The sequence below is a fragment of the Dama dama genome, chromosome 18, assembly GCF_033118175.1.
Source record: "Dama dama isolate Ldn47 chromosome 18, ASM3311817v1, whole genome shotgun sequence".
Lineage (NCBI taxonomy): Eukaryota > Metazoa > Chordata > Mammalia > Artiodactyla > Cervidae > Dama > Dama dama.
In genome coordinates this window covers 6,839,370-6,861,079 of record NC_083698.1, presented here as the reverse complement: position 1 = coordinate 6,861,079, position 21,710 = coordinate 6,839,370, and the positions used below count along the sequence as shown (strand labels likewise).

The 21,710-nt window shown below is 45.6% G+C and overlaps 1 protein-coding gene across 1 annotated transcript in view; it reads left to right on the top strand.

The window, feature by feature from the left end:
* ABCA13 (ATP binding cassette subfamily A member 13) overlaps positions 1-21,211 on the top strand; it is a 374,898-nt gene extending 353,687 nt beyond the window's left edge. The window contains exons 60-62 of the mRNA XM_061166289.1: positions 18,373-18,478; positions 19,730-19,867; positions 20,478-21,211. Of these exons, the coding sequence (XP_061022272.1) occupies positions 18,373-18,478; positions 19,730-19,867; positions 20,478-20,570 (337 nt within the window). The 3' untranslated portion in view covers positions 20,571-21,211. The remainder of the gene's footprint in view (positions 1-18,372; positions 18,479-19,729; positions 19,868-20,477) is intronic.
* The last annotated feature ends 499 nt before the right edge of the window (positions 21,212-21,710 follow it).

Genomic DNA, 21,710 nt, shown 5'->3' with positions numbered 1-21,710 from the left:
GGCAGACCCCAAGAGCCCCCCAATCAGAGAGCGTTCCTCCAGAGACAAGCCCTCCCCAAGCCCTTTTTGAGCATCAGAGCCCAGCATCCTGCTGCACGCCCATCCTGCCACCTCCTCCATCCCTCCTGTTTTAAATGCATTCGTCAAAATACGAGTTGTCATGAGGCCAGCAGGCTCGGAGATGATTGGACTGAGGGGTTTGTCACCTCTCCTGAGCGGAGGTGTGCAGCTCGAACTCAGTGGGGAGGCACCAGGTTGGCCCGATGGAGTCTCTCCCGTTGGGTGCCCATCAGTCTGGGGAGTGGAGCTCATGGTGCCTGGGGCATCCATAGGCCTGGTAGGTGGGCATCTCAGGAGAGGTAGCAACCATGGGTCCAGGAGAGGAGACCGCTCTGGTTGGAAGTCATAGAGAAGTCTCTGAGTACGGGTAAAAGTACCAGGAGGAGACTGTTTAAAGGGCATTGGATTCTTGATTGCATAATAAACACATCTCTACAAATTCTGGATGTGAGAACATGTAAGAGGGATGAATGTACACCAGCCAAAGAATGCTTTGATTTAATGTTGAAATTAAAGGGAATCATTTGGCTTAGTGAAATCAGCCCTGGGACTAGCTGATTTTTAAATATTGCTGGGAAAAGACCCTGATGTTGGGAAAGATTGAGGGCAGGAGGAGAAGGGGATGACAGGATGAGATGGTTGGATGGTGTCACTCACTCAATGGACATGAGTTTGAGCAAACTCAGGGAGATAGTGAAGGGCAGGGAAGCCTGGCGTGCTGCAGTCCGTGGGGTCGCAAAGAGCCAAATGCAGCTGAGCAACTGAACAATAAATATGGCTGAACAACCACAGGTTTTCTGGTCTTACCTTGGGTTTCACAGATGTGCATTCTTTTCATTTTGGGGTGGATCACTCTTTCAGCGGAGCCTGTCCTGTGTCTTATTCAGCAGCAGCCCCTGCCTGGGGATGATAGCACATCATGTCCCCAGACACAGCCCTGGTCCAAAGCACCATAGCACCCACACTTTCCCCTGTGTCTTCAGGCAGTCAGAGATGGCTGGACACGCGGGCAGAACTGAGGTTGGAACTCAGATTCCTCAAGACAGGTCAGGCCGTAGCCCTGCCCTTTCCCTGACCTCCAAGGTATGGCTCTGAGTCAGCTAGAGGAAGGGCCGTGAGCGGGATGGGCTGGGAACAGGCCTGGTGAGGGGCCCTCTCCACAATACTAGAGAAGGATTCTTCTCACAGGCTGATCCTCTGGGCCCTGGGTGATCTCATTTTGCAGAAGTTCCAGGATCTAGTGAGAAGAACATCTTCCTCTCCTTCCAGCCTCAGTCTGGTCCAGCTCGGATGTGAGAAATGGTACCTGGGTACCAGCGGGCCTGGAGGGCACTGTGAAGATGGCAGGTTGGGGTCCCCCACGTCCTCTGAACACCCCTCCTGTTCCTGCCTCGTTGTTGCAGCCGTGACTACGCCCCCACCGAGCCGCCGGCGCCGTCCTTCCTCCTGGGTGGGGAGGGGCCTCTGGCCTCTCCGAGGCTTAGCACTTCCCTGCCTTGTCTCTCCAAAGCTACTGCCTGTCTCTCCTTTGGCAGGAGCTGCGTCCTCACTGCCAGGAGATCTGTCTGTGCCAGACCCACCTGTCGCTCCTGCAGAACACTGCCTGGGTCCTTTGTCTGCCAGCATCACCCTGGGCTCAGCATACGCGCCGTCTCAGGGATGGAACCTGGGGGCAGGGAGAGCCAGTCCTGGACGCCTCGGTCCAGGGAACCCAACAGAGCCACTTCAGAGATGCGCACGTGGTCCTGAGATGTTCAGGCTTTGATTCCCAGGAGACCTCATGTTGCCAGACTCTAAATTCACTCCTTTATTAATAATTGGACATCCTATTTTGTCTCAAGTTCCAGGTCTGCTTTTTATAACTTTTTAAGGTATCTTAAGTCATATTTCTAAACAACTAAACATTGTGTTTAACCTTAGAGCTGGCGTTCTAGTTGTGTTCGCAAACAAAGAACGAACCAAGTTCAAGTCTGATCATCGCTAGGTTTCTCTTCCTGGGACTCACCCAGGCTCTGGCTCTGCTGGTCCCGGCTTCAGCCAGCATTGCATCCTTAGCCTGCCTGTTGTGGAGACAGGAGGATTTGGCAAAAAGTGGGAACTGGTGGGCCAGGAGGACAGACAGGGTCTGTGAACTGACTTTCTGAGGTGTGGTCTCTCTGGGAGGGTGGCGCTCTGGCCCCGCCCCCATCTCTACCCTATCCCTGTGCCTCCCCACACCCCGCGCCCTGCAGCCTCTGCTTCAGACTGGAGTGTGTCCCTGTCCCCATCCAGCCGCAGGGCTCTCGCCATCTCGGAGCTCCTCTCAGATCCCTCCTCAGTCTCGTCCGCACTCCCTGCCTCTCTGCGCCCAGCCAGACCACCTTGCAGACATCATCACTCCTCCCCCGGCCTCTGGGGTGGTCCTGCCTGTGCTCACTGGCCGTGGGGCTTGGACACCACTTTCCTTTGTCCTCTGTTTCCAGTCAGAGCAGGAGAGTTCCTGGCGCCCCTGGAGGACCCCTTCAGGCTCAGGAAACTTGGGAACATGTCCCTCATCCTTTGGCCTTTTCCTTTTGAAAGTGAAAGTTGCTCAGTCATGTCTGGCTTTTGCAACTCCATGGACTATACAGTCCATGGAATTCTCCAGGCCAGAACACTGGAGTGGGTAGCTCTTCCCTTCTCCAGGGGATCTTCCCAACCCAGGAATTGAACTTGGGTCTCCTGCAACACTGCAGGAGGATTCTTGACCAGCTGAGCTCCATGGGAAGCCCGTAGCTAAAGAAGTCACCTTCTCTGAAATGTATAGAGCATGACAATAGCCCACAGTCCCAGACCAGCACTCCTCGGCTTCCGGGCCCTTCCAGGGAGTCACGCCCATTGTCCTTTCTCACTTCCCCAGCCTCTGGGTCAGCCCTTCTAAGTCCCAAATTGCCTTTGTTACCTGATGGCCGTTGATCACCCATTTTCATCCCTGCTAAGTACTGACTAAGTACTGTGTGTAGATCATCTAGCTTGCTAGGTAGTAATACCAAGAGATGACACATGTAGAGTGCATTCCAGATGCTGGTCCTAAGTGTGCGTGCACGTGTGTGTGTGTGTGTGTGTGTGTGTGTGTCACTCAGTCGTGTTTGACTCTGCGATCCCACGAACTGTAGCTCACCAGGCTCCTCTGTCCATGGAATTCTCCAGGCAAGAATACTGCAGTGGGTTCTATTCCTTTCTTCAGGGGTTTTATGTATATCAGGTAACTTATTCCTCGTGACCACGATGACCAACCCAGGAGCCGACCTTATGGCCTCTCTGCTTTTACAGGTACAGAAAATACGACTGGGAAGTTTGGGAGTCTCTGTAGGTCACTGGTTAGTAGATGGAAGAGCTGGATTTGAGCCCAGGCACTTGGGCTGTGCTTTGTCCTGTGTGGCATGTTCTCAGGACCGTCCCCATCTAACAAGGGCAGAGAGTGAGCCAGGGTGAGGTCGGGGCTCACCTGTGGTCCGTCTGACTGCTGTGCCCCCGGATGGTCAGCTTGCACCAGGCTGCCTTCCCGCTGGCTGCAACCTAGGGCTGTACAGATGTGAATGGCTGCAGACTCTTGCCGGGTCTTCAGCCACATCTGTCCTGACAGCTTGCCCCTGTTGGCCTTCCTCTTGGTGTGTTTCTGCATGTTCTGATTGTCACTGAGACTCTGACCCCCCACTTAACGTGTGCGTTCTGATTTCTAGGTCTGAAAGATGCATCAGTGGGGTCTCACTAAATATTTATTCAACATTCTTCTCTTCCTATGTCCCTACTTTTGAGGAAGAATATTGCTTCTTTATCAAGTGTATTTCTTTTATCTATTTGATATTGACATGATCTCACCTTGAGACCTTCCTCCAGTGGTTTTCTCCTTCCGCTTCTGAATCTTGCACGTTTTCTTTTGTATCAGTCGTGAGATACATTTCTCTATTAGTAACAGAACATCAGACACATTGATTGAGGAATATTTATTAGGCATATTCATTTTTTATATGTGGTAAACACCCAGAAGCAACTGGTTATTGGCACTTGTCACTTGGCTTGAGTCTTCACAATTTGCTTGGTCCCCAGAATAGCTGCTGTGGCTCCACCCACCCGTCACATCCGTGTTCTAGACAAGAATCAAGAAGGAGGGAAAGGCAAAAGCGGCACGTGCCACCGTCCCCTCTTAAAGCAGGCTTTTCCAAGTCCCACCCGGCGACTTGCACTTGTGTTATTGGTTACTCTGGCTACTAGAAAGGCTAAGAAATATAGACCTGAGCTAGGGGCTTCCCCAGTGAAGTACAGTTGATTTCTGTTATGAGGAAGACAAGGGAGGTAGCCGCAGTGGTTCTCTGCAGCTTCACGGTCCGATAGGATTGTGTCCTCAGTTGAGAGTGGCTGTCAGTTTCAACGGGCTGTGATCTGTGGCTTCTGGTCAAGACTGATGTGTGGTATGGAATATACGTCCGTACGTTGTGTGCACATGTGTATGTCTGTGTAAAGGAAAGCTGGACGCAGTGGTGGCTGCCTGGTAATGGGGGATGACTGACACCGACCTCTGGGGCACTGGTTTCTCGTCCCAGGGAGTGAGGGATGCCGGTCGTAAGGGAGCACATCCTGAGTCTGGGCAGCTGCCTTATCACCCACAGGCTGTGGGCACATTCATGACCCACCAGGGAGGGACCCGTAACAGCCGTGCATCGCACCGCTTTGCTTTCCCTCCCTTGGGACTGGCCTAAGCAGGAGAGTTAAGTCCGAAGGTGAAAAGCAGTCCTCCCAGGAAGGAAAAATAAGTCACATTTCTGAAGCACAGAGTTTATGATTTGAAATCTGCTGGGCTAGTTTCAGTGGAGAGGGAAGATGGAGCTGTTTGTGTATACACAAAATAAAACTTTACGTGATTTAAAGAGACTCTTTAAGATGACGAGAATTTTCATTTCCTTGAGTTGTCTGACATGCAAATTTTAGGAACTGAAAAAGAAAATGGAACAAACCTCAAAGAATGTGCTCAGCAGTCATTTGTATCGCTGTTTTACTTAAAATATAAAGAATGTGCTTGCTCAGTCGTGTCCAGCTCTTTGTGACCCCATGGACTATACAGTCCATGGAATTCTCCAGGCCAGAATACTGGAGTGGGTAGCCTTTCCCTTCTCCAGGGGATCTTCCTAACCCAGGGATCAAATCCAGGTCTCCTGCATTGCAGGTGGATTCTTTACCAACTGAGCTACAAGGGAAGCCCAAAATATAAAGAATAATCTGGAGGATTTCTCCATTAATTTTCCACTAAGAGACAAGAGGAGGTACAATGATGTCTCAGTTCTCAAACTGTGACTTTCTAGGCATCTGCAAATTAACATATCACCTTATGTGACACCATATGCTTAAGCATGACAACTTCAATTTATTACTTCTACAAAACATTACCATATACGTAAAAGCCTAGACTAAGATTATATCACCTGATGATAAACTGGCTCATTTAAAAATGAAATATCTGATAATTCTGTGTGTTTATATCATCTTCACAAATGAGAAGGCACTTTGTACATGGGCACATAGAATGACTTCTGCCATGGCACGGAGCTTTTGAATCATAAATTCTATTGGTCTGCATTTTGCTTGTTTAGAAGCATTTCACCAGTTCTAAAAACGGTGCATTCATTCTCTTCACTACAACTGGTTCTTTTGAGAGAAAGGACTGAGCTCTCCTCAACACGTGTGCACTTTACAGAGGCAAGTAGTTCGTTATCCTGTTTGCTTTGAAGACACCTGTTTGCGTGAACACACTCAGTGTCGCTCCAGGGCTTCTGATCTAGGTGCTCCTCTCCCGCTGGGCTTCTTGGGCAATATCCCTGGTCCTGGGCATTCAGCTCATGAGCGATGTCACCCAGAGTGTCACTTCAGCAGAGGGAGCACCGTGGTGCTTGATTTTCTCATATTTTCTTTAGAACAGTTGGACTGCTGCTTGTCTTGTGAAGATGTATAACGGAACTGATGGGAGATTTTTTCCTGGAGTCAGACTCACACCGTGATTCCTTTTCATTCCTGCACATTTGTTGAGGGCCTGTGTCAGGACCCCAACTTGAGCCTGGTCCCTTATGTCAGCAAGTCTGGTGTCAGATGGACACACATACAAAGAAATGTAAATGCAACACAGTGTGGTAATTTGGTGAGCAAAATGCTGTATGATGCAACTGTTATAAGGTGCAACCCAAATAAAGAATTATATAAGATACCATAAGTGCTACTCATGGTAAGGCTTAGGAGGAGACATCCCGGTGTTTTAGGTGGGTTGTTTTAGATGGATTGCCTGGGTGGCTTCCTGGATAAGGAGGCATTTAAACCAGGTGTATTCATGGGAGGTGAATCAACTGTGTGAGCTCTTCTGGTGGTGGGAGAGTCCTGGAGATGAGTAACGCAAATCACATTTGAGAAGAGCTGGACTGTCACACAGGTGCAGGGTGAATAATGGGGGCATCCACTTGGAGACAGTGTTTGGGGTTAAATCAAGGGAGGTTTAAATTCTGGGGTGGAAAATTAGGGAACAAAGGGAAGCAGTAAGAAACAGGAGCAGAAATGGTCAATTAAAAGGCGACTTTTGTTCTTTATCTGGAAGTTAATTAAGATGAACTGGAGTCAGCTGGGAACAGGGCAGGTGGGGAAGAAAGCATTGGTGGGGAGGCTTGGCAGAAGAATCATAGAGCTTTACAGCCAGCTGGTCTGAGGCGTAGGAGAGAAGGGGCTGTCATGTCACCAGCCATCGGATCCGGGAGGTGGGAGATGGTGACGTCAGGGGAGAAACACAAGTCAGGATGGGCTGAGAGGGAGGAGCTAGGAGCGTGTTCTCTGTGAGCCTGAGGACTGCCCAGGGGTTCATAAGGAAGAGAGGATGCTGTGTTCTGCCCTGAGGCTTTTAGTTGTGGCAGGAGACAGGGAGAGAAGCCTACAGTGATGGTGATCGTCGACTCTCTCAGGAGACAGACGGGAAGTAGCTGGATTCATGCCACCTTCGTGTCACTTTTGTGAATGTGGATATCATGGGTCGGAGCTCTCATCCATGTGCTTACCTTTACCGAAACATGATTGAACTTGGGCCGTTTGCCAAGTGCTTCTTGTGCATCATCTCATTTAATAGCCTGAATAGCTGTGATTTACCCACTTCACCATAAAGCAGCTCAGACCTAGACAAGTTCAGCAGTTGGCTCAGAACACAGAGTTACAACTGGGAGAACCAGCTTTAGAACTCAATTCTCAACTCCTAAGATCCTCATAATACGGCTGTCTCCCCAACTCACCTTACCCCAAACTGATGATGTGACAGAGCTCTGCTGCTGGGAGCTCTTGGGGGCATCTGTGATGACAGCTGTGAGCTTCCTCTGTAGAACTTTCTTCTCTTGCCTCTGCGGAGAGAACAGACTCCCTCTCATTTTGAAACATGGGCTGACTCCTCTTTGAAAGCTAGTATGGCTGGATGAGACAGCAGACGTTACAGTCAGACTTGGAACATCACTTCTAGGGCTTTGAAAAAGTTATTTAACATTTCTGAAAGCTTGTTTTTTTCTCTTAATGGGGACAATCATACATATTTTGTGGTAGTGTGGAAAGAAGTAGCTGGATACAGTGATCATATTTCTCTCTGAGGGCTAGGATGAGACATCCTGGTTCCCTGAGATGAAATCGTTGTTTATTTCCTCAGTTCTTTTCTCAAGAGTTACTCTCCAGTGGGATCTCCTGTATCTAGTCCGCCTATTCAGAGAAGCACAAGAGCCCCTGGATGTTAGCTAGCAACACAGCCACTTAGAAATAAGAATGTATTTTCCAGCTGTCACTATCTGTACATGTGGGCAAAGAGATGATAGAAGAGGTACTAGCAACTTCAAGGATATGAATGTGTAGGGAAGGATGTGCACTTTTTCTGCCTCTTCCTTCCTTCCTTCTGATGTGAATGCAGATGTGATGGTTAGAGATGAAGCAGCCATCTTGGGCCATGAGGCAACTTCAGCAATGGAGACCTGTGAGCAGAGCAATATGACAGAATGGGCCAAAGAAAGGCCTTACTCTTCTGTGGTTGCCTGACCTCAGATTTTAGACTTGCTAATATCCTGCTTCTTCGGGTTTTCTGCCACTCATTTATGAATCTAAACAGACTAGTACGCTCTGACATATAAAACACAACGTTAGTGTTTTTGACTATTTTCAACTTCTTCCCGATAGAATGTATCTCACGTTTGCTCCCTCCGATTGCCCTCAGGGCATTGAGGCCTGGTCCTTACCCTAAGGAATGCTGCCCGCTCCTCTCCGTTCTGCCCCCACTTGCTGGTGGCCGATGCAAGCGTCTGGGGTACTTTTCTGCTGGGAGTTGCTTTTAGGCATGTAATCTGTGGGTTTTATTTATTTTTCCTCCCAGTTAGGTTGCCCTCTGAGATTCGAAAACTTCCCCCAGACGCGCCAGTGAGAGGGTTTCCTCGTGTTTGGAAACTTCCTCTATTATGACTCCCTTCCCGGGACGGGTCTCCGTCCCTAGCTCTTTTGTCTCTCTTTTTATCTTGTATATTTTGTCCTACCTCCTTTCGAAGATGATGGGCTGCTTTTCTGGGCGCCTGATGTCCTCTGCTAGTGATCAGAAGTTGTTTTGTGGAGTTTGCTCAGCGTTCAAATGTTCTTTCGATGAATTTGTAGGGGAGAAAGTGGTCTCCCCGTCCTCTTCCTCTGCCGTCTTCCAGATAGAATGTGAATCCTTTGACAGTAGACCTTTGTTTTTGTTTATTACTGTATCTCTGACATTTGGGACAGTACAGTGACATACGCTTACGGTACTTGTTAAACAAATAAATAGATGAGTGAATGAATGCAAACTCTATAGTGCATGGGAGACCTTTGCTAAATGATATCTTCTTCCAGGTTGCTTTGATTGGACTTTAAAAGAGCAATCAGATGAGACTGTGGGAGAATTTAGGCTCTGCTCAGCTTAATGAAGAATGACTAATAACAACAATCAACCCCTTTGATAAAGATTTCTATTCCGATCTCACTGATCTCTGGACGGGATGAAGCCTGCTTTCTCCCAGAACCTTCTGCATTGTTCATCCTTCGTTGACTGAGTTTAGAAGCAGGCTCTGTCTTACTCAGTGTCTCCACCAACAGGAACCATCAGGTGCGTGATTCGGGTCTAATTGCTGCTCAGTCTTGGCAGTGTTTTCCTGTCACTTCCCTGCAGGGTAGCCAGACTCAGGACTGACGTAGCCTGACCTGCCAAGAACTAATGTGCGCATAGACAGCAAAAATGTGCCACTGCAAAGCTCAGTGGGCATGGCAGGATGGTGAATTCTGATTGTCCATGCAGCTTAATAAGCACAGGAAAACCCAGACTAGCCAAAGAAATGGATTCCTCTTAGCCCAAGACTTTGCTTCCCTGTGGCTCAGATGGTAAAGAATTTGCCTGCAATGCAAGAGACCTGGGTTTGATCCCTGGGTTTGGAAGATCCTTTGGAGGAGGGCATGGCAACCCACTCCAGTGTTCTCACCTGGAGAATCCCATGAAGAGAGGAGCCTGGCGGGCTGCAGTCCATGGGGTCACAGAGAGGCGGACATGGCTGAGCGATGAAGCACAGCACAGTGAGGAGGTCAGCTGAGTGCGGTAAACTGCAAACTAGGTCGGAACTATATTTCAGGTTTCAAATAATTCAGGATTAAAGTTTGGGAAGTTTATTTACTCTGGGTTCAGTTAGCCTAAAATTTAGGTGTGTGTGTATATGTATCTCTGTGTGTATGTGTGTGTACATGTTTCTGTGTGTGTGAGTGTACATGTGTGTCTGTGTATGTGTGTGTTTGTATGTGCGATGTAAGTGTGTGTATGTGCATTCAAAGAAAATGCATGAAGCCACAACACTTCAAAGCTTTCATAGTTGAGAAGCATTTTGCAAATTTGATTTTGGGCTCTCTTTTATTGAAAGCATTAAAAAAAACTTTTGCATGAGTTAGCTTTTGTTATAAACAGCCGCAAAGTGAAGTTTATGAGATGCAGTGGCTGATAGGATTTTCATTCATCCTCCAGCAGCTGCAGATGGGCTGGTCTGGATGGTTCAAGGGGGCTGGCTCTGTCCCATCTGTAGCTCACCCTCCTTCCAGAATCAGTGTCTGGAATCAGCATTTTCCAGACAGGAAAATGTCTAGCGAGCACAAGTACGATTCAAGCCTGAGGTCACATCACACCTGCCAAACTGTGTCACACGGCTGTTAAGAAGAACAGTAGAGGAACAGTCCACCTCTCAAGGCAAGAACACACAGGGTGATATGGCCGAGGGCGTCACATCGGAGCCATGCTTCCCTGGTGGCCCAGATGGTAAAGAAACTGCCTGCAATGCGGGAGACCCGGATTTGGTCCTGATCCCTGTGTTGGGAAGATCCCCTGGAGAAGGGACTGGCAGCCTGCTCCAGCATTCTTGCCTGGAGAATTCCATGGACAGAGGAACTTGGTGGGCTACAGTCCGTGGCGTCACAAAGAGTCGGACACAACTGAGTGACTCACACTTTTACAGTCTATTACGGTCCCGACCACTTGTCATTGATTTTTTAAAACAGTGGCCATCCTTTCTTTGTCTTTTAACAGATTAATTGAAATATACTTTACATGTCATACAACTCTCTTGCTTAAAGTGTATAATTCAGTGCTTTTCAGCATATTCACAATTATGTGCAACCTTCTCCACAGTCAATTTTAGAGCATTTTCATCATCTCAAAAAGAAACCTTGTCCCTTTAGCTATCAATTTTCTTTTCATTCTAGTTCTAACCTCCACTGATCTGTTTTCTGTCTCTATAAAGTTGTCTTTTATTGACCTATAAATGGAATTACATAATATATGGTCTTCTCTGACCAGTGGCTTTCACTCATTACAGTGTAATATTTTAAGGTTCATTCATGTTATCAGTACTTCATTTCTTTTTATGGCCAAATAACATATAGCACTTCTGTTTGTTCATCGTCAGTGGGCTTTTGGGTTATGTCCACCTTTTGGATATTATACATTCTGTTGCTACAGACAATCAGCTAGGAGTTTTCATAGGGACATACCTTTTATTTCTTTGGGTATATACCTTTGAGGAAAACTGCTAGGTCATATAGTAAAGTGAAAGGGAAAGTCACTCAGTTGTGTCTGACTCTTTGTGACCCCTTGGACTGTACAGTCCATGGAATTCTCCAGGCCAGAATACTGGAGTGGGTGGCTGTTTCCTTCTCCAGGGGATCTTCTCAACCCAGGGATCAAACCCAGGTCTCCTGCATTGCAGGCGGATTCTTTACCAGCTGAGCCTCCAGGGAAGCAGGTCATATCATAACTCTGTGCTTAAACATGAAAGGAGCTGTCGGTTTGTTTTCCAAACTGGCTGTTCCATTTTACATTCCCGTCAGCCCTGAATGAAGTTTCTGATTGCTCTGCACCCTGGCCACCCCTTTTTATTATCTGAATTTTTATTCTCGCCATCCCAGTGGAGAGTCGTATTGTGTTGTGGTTTTGATTTCTCTGTGTCCTTGTTGCCCACTTGCCTGTCTGCTGTGGGGAAATGTCTATTCGTGTCTTTTGCCCATTTAAACAGTATTAGGTTGTCTTTTCATTGTTGAAAGGGTTGCGCATTCTAGGCACAAGTCCCTTTCCAGATAGGTGGCTCGCAAACGCTGCCTCCTTTTTACAAGTATGTTTTAACTGGAGTATGAGTGCTTACGATGCTGTATTAGTTTCTGTGTACAGCAGTGAGTCAGCTGCTGTACACAGAGGAGGGTACATACACCCCCTCTGGCCGGGGCTCCCTTCCACATCCTCCCGCCCTTCTCGGCCGCCACAGAGCCCCGGGCGGAGCGTTCTGTGCCACACAGCGGCCTTCACTAGCTGGCGGTTTACACGTCGCGGGGTATACGTGTCAGTGCCGCTCTGTCAACTGGTGGGTTTGCTTTTCCGTCTTCTTGATAACACCTTTAGAAGCACAGATGTCTTTAATTTTGATAAAGCCCAACTTAGCCAGTTTTTTCTTTTGTTTTTCATGTTTTTTTGTCATATCTGAGAATCCATTGTGAAATCAGAGAGAGTGAAGATTTATCACTATGTATGATTCAAGAGTTTTGTATTTTTACACACCTACATTTAGATATTTGATCCATTTTGCATGAACTATATGTGTTAACTGTTGGTATTGCTGTGTATCCAGACCAATTTGATGAAAAGACTATTCTTCTTATTGAATGGTTCTGACCACCTTGTTATAGATCAGTTGACCATAGGCCCACAGGCTTATTTCTGGACCCAATTACTGTTCATTGGTCCACATATCTATCCTGATGCTAACACCAAACTGTCTTGATTATTGTTGCTTTTGAGTACGTTTTGAAATTAGTATTAGTCCTTCAGCTTTCTTCCTCTTTTTAGGATTGTTTTAGCTAGTCTAGGTTCACTGCAATTCAATGTGAGTTTTAGAATCAATTTCTGATTTCTGGAGAGAATTGAACAGGGATTCTAATAGAGATTGTGTTGACTCTTTAGATCAATTTGAAGAGTGTTGCCATTTTAACAATGTTACATCTTCTGAGTCATGAACAAGATGTGCTTTTGTGCTAATTTAAATGTTCTTTAATTTCTTTTAACAATATTTTCTAGTTATAATATAAAATAGGCATTTTGCACTTCTTTTGTTAAATTTAATCTTAAGTGTTTCATTTTGATGATATTGTAAGTGGAATTTTTAAAAAAAATGTTCATTTTCTGGTTGTTCATTGCAAGTATGTAGAAATATAATTCATTTCTGGGCATTGATCTTGTATCTTGTAACCTTGCTGAACTCATTTATGGATTCTTTAGGCATTTCTATGTACACGTTCATGCCTTTTATAAATATAATTTTACTTTTTCCTTTTCAATAGGGATGCCTTTTGTTTCTTTTTCTTACAAATTTCTACCCTAGGTAGAAATTTCCCTTTTTTTCCTATGTCGTTGAGTGCTTTTTATCATAAAAATGTGCTGGGTTTTGCCAGGTGTTTTCTCTGCATCTACTGAGATGATCATATTATGTATGATATTAGCTGATTTTCAAATGTGCAGCCAACTGTACATCCCTAGGGTAAATGCCACTGATCATGGAATATACTTATTTTTTATGTTGTCATATTCGACTTGGTAGTATTTTGTTGAGCATTTTTGTGCCCACGTTTGTAACAGATGTTCCTATGTAGTTTCTGTTTATTCTTCTCTTCTAATGCTTTTATCTAGTTTGGTATCATGGTAATATTGGCCTCATAAAATCAGTTGTTCTTCCTCTTCTATATCTTAGAAGAATTTGTTATCCCAATTAGCACTTTCTTTTTTAAAAATCACCTGGGTTTATTTGCTTATTTATTTATGACTGCACGGGGTCCTCATTGTTTTGTGTGGGCTTCCCTCTTTGTAGCAGAGCATGGGCTTCTCGTTACGGCGGCCTCTCTCATTGCAGAACATGGGCTTCAGGCACATGGGTCACAGTAGTTGCAGTGTGCGGGCTCTGGAGTGCAGGCTCACTGGTTGTGGTGCACAGGCTTATTTCATCTGAGGCATGTGGAATTTTCCCAGACCAGGGATCACACCCACGTGCCCAGCATTGGCAGGAAGACTCTTAGCCACCATGTCACCAGGAAAGTCTCCAAAATCACCTGGTTTTTAATTCATGTTTGGAGGATTCCAGAGTAGTACTTGGAAAATATTTACAGTCTTGATCACTTATTTTCACAACCCATACATCACTACGGCCTTCCCTAACCATGAGAACCTTGGGACGTTCTGCCTGGCTTCATGGCAGTGAGGGTCCTGAGTGCCTGTCTCGGGGCCTTGTGAGTTCCTGGTGTGTCATCACGTTGTCACGCGCCCTGCTGTGTGTGTGCATCTGCAGGGCCCCCTGAGCGCTTGCCGCCACCCTTGGGAACAGGTCAGCTCAGCCGTGTACCCTCTCATCGTTCGCCCCAAACACATCAGGCTCCAGTGTGCTGTGAACTTAGTCACTTCCCTGATGTTGTTGAACATGGAGCTGAGGGCAAGGTGGGTGCAGGGCAGCACAGAGCTTCCCGTTTGCCTGGCCCCATCCTGCACCCTCTGTTTCTCACTCTGTCCACATTCCTCTGGCAGGCAGCATGTATCTACCCTGGTGTCCAGAAGTAATGTTTCAGCCACATTCAGGCCCCAGAGACTTTCGCCCTGAATCTGGCTTCTCGAAGCATTTTCTCAACAAGGGGAGGGAGTCTGCCTCTTAATTCCTCCCTGCTAAGAAAATAATTCATTTTTCTCATTATTCCCTTATTGTTTTAAAGGCTGTATTACATAGGATCTGACTGGAGTCCACAGAGATTATTTGGGAACTCTCTAAAAGGAAATTCAGAAGAACTTTAATCACATCTTCTAAGAGGACCATCCACCTTACATCCCAGGAGTTTCAAATTCCAGCCAAATAGCATCAAGTGCATTTGCTTGTGGGCCTGGAACAGAGCACTTCCTGCTGTCAGGAAGGGCTTTATGAAGCTGTGATCTTTGTCCAGAGGGCAGCTGAGTGGGGTACAGGCTCTGAGGGTCCCCATTTTCATGATGCTGTTTCCCCCCTGGGGTCTCATGCATAAGTTCTATGGCCATCTCTCCAGGCAGCACTCATCAGGTTAGGCAGTAAATTGCCCTGGCCGTTTTCCATGGGGCGTTTGCTTAATTATGTAGAGAGGCTCAGAGGGAAAAGTCAGGAGGAGAGTGTTTACCTTAATCCCATCTGCCTCTGCAGGGGACCCTGGTGTGAGCACAGCTTGGCAGCTGAGACTGTCTGCAGGCTGATCTCCAGAATTTGTCTTGTTATGAAGTTTGATGTAGCAGGACATCCATCCAACTGCTAGAAACTTCTATATTTCCTAAAGACCCTTCTCTTCTTGTGCTGACATTACCCAGGATGGACAGACATTAAAACCACAAAAATGCCATTCTCTTTGATGACCAAGCTTCTTTCTTAAATGAACTTTTATTGCAGTATAATTGCTTTTTAGGGCTTCCCAGGTGGGTCAGTGGTAGAGAATCTGCCTGCCAATGTAGGAGACATGGCTTCGATCTCTGGGTACGGAAGCTTCCCTGGAGGAGGGCATGGCAACCCCCTCCAGTATTCATGCCCTGGAAATCTCATGGACAGAGATTAGTGCGCTACAGTCCATGGGGTCACAAAGAATCAGACACAGCAGAGCATGCACACATGCACAAAGCTGCTTTTCAATGTTGTGTTAGTTTCTACTTGTATAGCAAGGTGAATCAGCTCTAAACGTCCCCTCTGTTTTGGATTTCCTTCCCGTTTACGTCCCCACAAAGCACCGAGTAGAGTTCCCTGTTACACGTTACGTTCTCATTCAGCTCAGTTCAGTCACTCTGTTGTGTCTGACTCTTTGAGACCACGTGAACTGCAGCAGGCTTCCCTGTCCTTCCCCATCCATCATCAACTCCCAGAGCTTGCTCAAACTCTTGTCCATCAAGTCAGTGACGCCATCCAACCATCTCATCCTCTGTTGTCCCCTTCTCCTTCTCCCTTTAATCTTTCCCAGCATCAGGGTCTTTTCCAATGAGTGAGTTCTTCGCATCAGGTGGCCAAAGTATTGGAGGTTCAGCTTCAGCATCAGTCCGCCAATAAATATTCAGGACTGATTTCCTTTAGGATTGACTGGTTGGATCTCCTTGCAGTCCAAGGGACTCTCAAGAGTCTTTTCCAACACCACAGTTCAAAAGCATCAATTCTTTGGCCCTTAGCTTTCTTTATGGTCCAATCTGACATCCATACATGACTACTGGAAAAACCATAGCTTTGACTAGATGTACCTCTGTTGGCAAAGTAATGTCTCTGCCTTTTAATATGCTGTCTAGGTTGGTCATAGCTTTTTTCCCAAGGAACAAGCGTCTTTTGATTTCATGGCTGCAGTCACCATCTGCAGTGACTTTGGAGCCCAGAAAAATAAAGTCTCTCTCTTTCCGTTGTTTCCCCGTCTATTTGCCATGAAGTTATGGGGCCAGATGCCATGATCTTAGTTTTCTGAATGTTGAGTTTTAAGTCAGCTTTTTCACTCTTCTCTTTCACTTTCATCAAGAGGCTCTTTAGTTCCTGTTTGCTTTCTGCCATAAGGGTGGTGTCATCTGCATATCTGAGGTTATTGATATTTCTCCCGGCAATCTTGATTCCAGCTTGTGCTTCTTCCAGACCAGCGTTTCTCATGATGTACTCTGCATATAGGTTAAATAAGCAGGGTGACAATATACAGCCTTGACGTACTCCTTTCCCAGTTAGGAACCAGTTCATTGTTCCATGTCCAGTTCTAACTGTTGCTTCTTGACCTGCATACAGATTTCTCAGGAGGCTTGATGTGAGAGCGTTACTATTAGGGATGCTATGGGGGACTTCCCTGGTGGTTCAGTGCTTAAGAATCGCCTGCCAGTGCACCCAACTTGGGTTTGAGCCCTGATGGGGGAACTAAGAGCCCACATGCCATGGGCAAAGTGTCGACTTAGAAAATAGTCACAACCTGGAAGCAGACTGAAAGTAGAGATGTTTTATTTGGTGGGAAAATCTTAGGACTTCAAGCCCCAGAGACAGTATCCCAAGTAGCCCTGAGCGGTAGGTCAGTTTATATAGAAGTTTGCAACAAAGGGGGCAGGCAGTCTGAACATCAAATATTATTGTCAACTAAGGAAAATTGGATATCAAGTTTAGGAATTTAGTATTCTTCTATGTATGGGAAGATGCAGGAGTCTGGGGTTATTGAAGTCATTCCTTTTGTATGCATCTCAGCTATCTAAGGCCAAGCATTGTGTATTTTTACAGAGGTATTCCTTTCTTTCTTGAATTCCCTTAGGGCTCACCCTGGGGTAGATTTATAATCACTGATGACTGTGACATCCTTAAGTTGTTGTGTAGGGAGTGGCACGCTTGTTGTCTTCATGGCTCAGAAATTCACATTTGGAGGTCAGGAATCGTGGATAGCTTTGACATTCTTGTTTGTTTATATGGCAGGAGATATATTTCACAAAAGCCCGCATGCTGCAACTAAATAAATATATATATTTTTTAAATGAATGCCATGAGTGTGAGTGATTTGCCGAGGCTCCTCCGGAAGCTGAATATAACTGATGAGTATCCATCACTCAGTCACTCCCTCCTTATTTCCTCACTGGCTTTTACAGTATATGTGTGTACATTTCTTATTCCACTAGTCCATTGCTACCCCCCTGTTTTACTGTTTATTGCATATGTTACACTGAACATTTATGGTACCTAAATGCTGAGTCTCAAGAGTGATTAAGTGCTTCTTACAGGCATTTTCAGTGGCAGGTCTTTACGTAATCGCCAGCCTTGCAAATGATGTGGATGTGATCGGTTATCTCCAAATGTGAGAGGGATGAGTGAGTTTATACACAAATGACTCCTTCGCTACTTTGAAAGCTTTTAGAATGGCAAATGCACGAATCAAATAAATCCTTCATGGAATTTAGATCATTGGCATAAGTGTAGGTTATAGGCAGAAGTGAGAAAGTGAGAATAATGTAAATTAGATACTCACATCATAATTTGATAATCTGCAAAGATTCTCTCAATTATTGAAGATGCTGTGATTGTATAATTTTCTGTCTGCATGTCTTATCAAGTATTCTAGAGAGATCCTGAGGAGTTTGCAACCTATTTCAGAAACATTTTCTCTCTCTCTCTTTTTTTTTTTTTCTTTTCCTTCACTATTTGAGGTTGTGTGTGGTATGAGCATCACCTCAGGTGTTGTTGCTCAGACCCCAGCAGACCTCCATTCACAGCTCTGTGATGTCAGGGCCTTGCCACCTGCAGTTTCTGGGCCCTTGGGGTTGACGAACAGTTGAGGGAATTGTTTTTCATGATAAGCAAGTGTCTGTCTTGATCCCATAATTAGTCCCTGTTACCTTCCATTTTTCCAGCCACTTGGGCATCAGTGCAGTCTTTGACACCGGATGGTCTCAGGGTTCATTTCCAAGTCAGCTCTGGCTTCTTAACTTAGCACTTTGTCTTCACAGCTTGCATTTTCACCCTCCCTTTTGTATTGAACCAGGTGTGATTCTAAGATTTGCTAATTTTTCAAACAGATAAATCAATCTGTGTCAGTGAGTCACAGCAAACTACATAACTGAATTATTATTAATTCTTGAATATTCTGTTTTTGAGAACATATAATCTTCCAACAATTTGGAATAGTTCCTTACTTTTGCTGCCTTCCTGTGAAAACAGACTTAGAGTTTATCCATCTTAGATCTATATAATAGTAACCTTATTTTTTAAATTCAACCCTCAGGTTTGGTGATGTTTATACAGTCAAGGTTTGGCTCCACAAGGAAGTAGATCAACACAGTGCTGTTTCTGACTGCTTGAAGCTCTATTTTCCAGGAATCCAGTTTAAGGTAGTGCTAATATTGTACGTTACTTCATTTTGAGCTAAAAACCTCTCACAAATGCCCTTGTCTTTCCCCTATTTTAAGTCTATGCTTCAAAGACAGTGCCTACTGTTGTGAGCTCATTGCAAAGTACAGGCCATGCCTCTTCCCCCAAAACAACAGGGGCTGTCTGTGGATGTCACCTGACCTCTCTGAAGGATGGCAAGCCTCTGGTCCCATTATGAGGTCTCCCAGTGCAGCTATTTCTTACTCATCTTCCCTTTCCTGTGGGCACAACTTCATCACATAGTTCATTTTCTTTAGGAGGGAAGATACACAAGTTAGCTTCTTCCATACATTTACTAGGGGGTTTGTAGCTTCTGTGGTTTCAGCATTAATTCACAAGAATGGCCCTGGGCTTGAGGTCACAACCCTGTACACACTTGATGCAAAGTGTGGTCCCCGACCCAGCGGGTGTTCCTCACCTGGGAGTGGGTGAGACGCGTGGCATCTCCGTCCCTAGCATCCTAACCCCAGACCTGTGTGTTACCAAGGGGACCAAGCAACCCCCGTGCGCAGGAACCTCTGAGAGGCACCGTTTGCAGTTCACTTGGATGATCCCAGGATTCCAGCTTGTCATAGCTTCTAATAGATGTCATCCTTAAAGGAGCGATTGCTTGTCTATTTCATCTACAGCCACTGGGTAAAATCCTACCCAGCAAGAGGCATACTGTCTAGGTGACAGGGGTCCACGTTCAAGGCATTCTACCCCATGAAACTACTACTGGGTTCTCCACATGCCCCCATGAAAATGAGGCTCAGAGAGTTAAGCATCTTCCCAGGAGTCGCTCAGCCGATGGTGAGGATGGCGGATGCTCTGGTATGAGGTTCAGGGGTCTCCGTGCATCTATCCCTGTGATACCACGTCCACCTCCCTCTCCCTAGCTGTCAATGGGTGTCTTCTTTCCCCGAGAAAGGGTTTCCCAGGCTTGTGGCAACAGTAGGGACAGAAATGGGCAGAGCAGCACCACCGCTGGGGGATACCTCTTATCATATATGCCTCGTGGTAAAGCTTAGCCCATGAGCATTCTTGGAAGGCTCACAAAACTGACCTCTGACTTTAGCTGGTGTCTAAGTGTTTGAAAAGAGTTTGAAAAGGGTTTGAAAAGGCTGTGCTTTGAAAAGAGATAATTTATTTGGCAATTAACTATAGTGTGGTCAGATTTAATGATTCCTAATCCTATGATTCAATCTTGTTTGTTTTTTTTTTTCTTTCAGGGACAGCGCCTTAATTTGTTGGAATATCACATGCCAAAAAGACAGGCGTGCTTAGCCAACCTGTTCAGAGTTCTAGAAGACAATAAAAGCTTCCTGAATATCAGACATTACTCCATCAACCAAACCACTCTGGAGCAGGTATAGTACCTTGAAGGAGACACCAGGTTGTTTTTCTTGAGGCCTGCTCCAGCTGATTTAAAAAAGGGTCAGGTTACTTCTTGAGGTCACCATTTCTTTTATTAATCACCTCCACGTAAGAGTCGTGGGTCAGGAGAATCCCCTGGAGGAGGACATGGCAACCCACTCCAGTATTCTTGCCTGGAGGAACCCCTGGATGGAGGAGCCTGCTGGGCTACAGTCCACAGGGTTGCAAAGAGTCAGACATGACTGAAGTGACTTAGCACCCACGCACACCACTAATAATTAAAGGGGCTTCACTGTGAGCTGACTTTAGGAAGAAACATGCTTGGTTCCCTAAGAGTTCTGGCAGGTGAAATTAGATTATAGGTCAATCTAAAATCGTGCTTAAGGCATCGAGAATTTCCTGGCAATTTATTGTGTCTGGAAATGTTTATCATTCCTGAAGTTCGAACCTACATGTTGAAGGTGGTTGGGAAGGATTGGTGTGAATGAATGGTTGTGATTCTTAGGAAAATTTGAGCAGGGCTTAGAGAAGATGTCCCTTGTAATGAGAACAAAGGGTTGAGGGTTCCTCGAAGTTAGCAACTGTGTTCATCATTTCTTTCAGATATTTGTTAATTTTGCGACTGAGCAGTGGCAAACTCCATCGCCTTCTTATCTGTCCGCCGAGTGTGATCAACCACGGCACCTGCCTGTCTAAGCACTAAGAAGACGTTTTTCAGGGAAATAAAACCTCGTCTTTTGTTTTAATTAAGTTCAAAGATCAAAGAAGCAAGTGGGCCGCAGAGAAGGTGGAAGACACGGGTGGCAGTCCAGTCTCATTCTCTCCTTCATATTCTGTTTTGAAGCTCTTTTTTAGTTAATAATGAACACGCCAAAAGGTCATGCTTTTCTGCAGACTTTTGGACAGTTTCTCTGATTTAGTTACTCTTTTTGCCAAGCCGAGGTGGCTTCCTGGGACACAGGGAGGAACTGACATGCCTTTAGGAGCTAGAAAGGCTGTCAGAGGTTGCCCGGGTCAAACATTCCATTTTAGTTTTAAAGAAACTGAGGCCCCCAATGTAAAAGACTTTCTTACCTTATATAACCATAGAAAATAACACCCAGGATTGTTTCCTATTTTTGTAATCTGTTCACTAGGTTATCTTTGTTGTTGTTCAGTCGCTCAGTCATGTCTGACTCTCTGAGACCCCTTTGACTGTGGTCCACCAGGCTCCTCTGTCCATGGAATTTCCCAGGCAAGAATACTAGAGTGAGTTGCCATTTCCTTCTCCAGGGGAGTTATCTTTACATGTGTCTAAGTAAAAATTCAATGATTTAAATGCACCCTTTCCATAACCCTGGATGACATTATATGGTATGAGATGAAAGCATACCATTTCTTCCTTATAAGAGAGTCTTTTTAAAAATAGGAATTAAAGAAATTTTTAGTTAGTTTTGCTTTATCAAAATTAAGTAAATTGGACCAGGGGCTCTGTGTCATTTACAAAAAATTTGACCAGAATTTCACAGATTATAAATTTAGGGAAATATAGAAAGAATTGTGATATAGACATATTTTCCTTTTATTAATTTGAATTAGTTATTATTGTTCTCAAAGTTGTTTTAAGTCAGTGGTTTTCAGAGTGTGCTGGTGCCCATAACAGCTGCACCAGCATCTCCTGGGAGCTTGGTAGAAACGCAGGTTTTCAGCCCCCACCCCAGAATCTAAAACTGTGGGGTGGGGGCCCTGCAGTCTCGGTTTAAACAAGTCCCCTGGGTTTCTGAAGCACTTTTCAGTTTTAAAATCAATGATCTAAGAAATACCTAGGTACCTTCTAATTATAGAAGCAGAATTAGC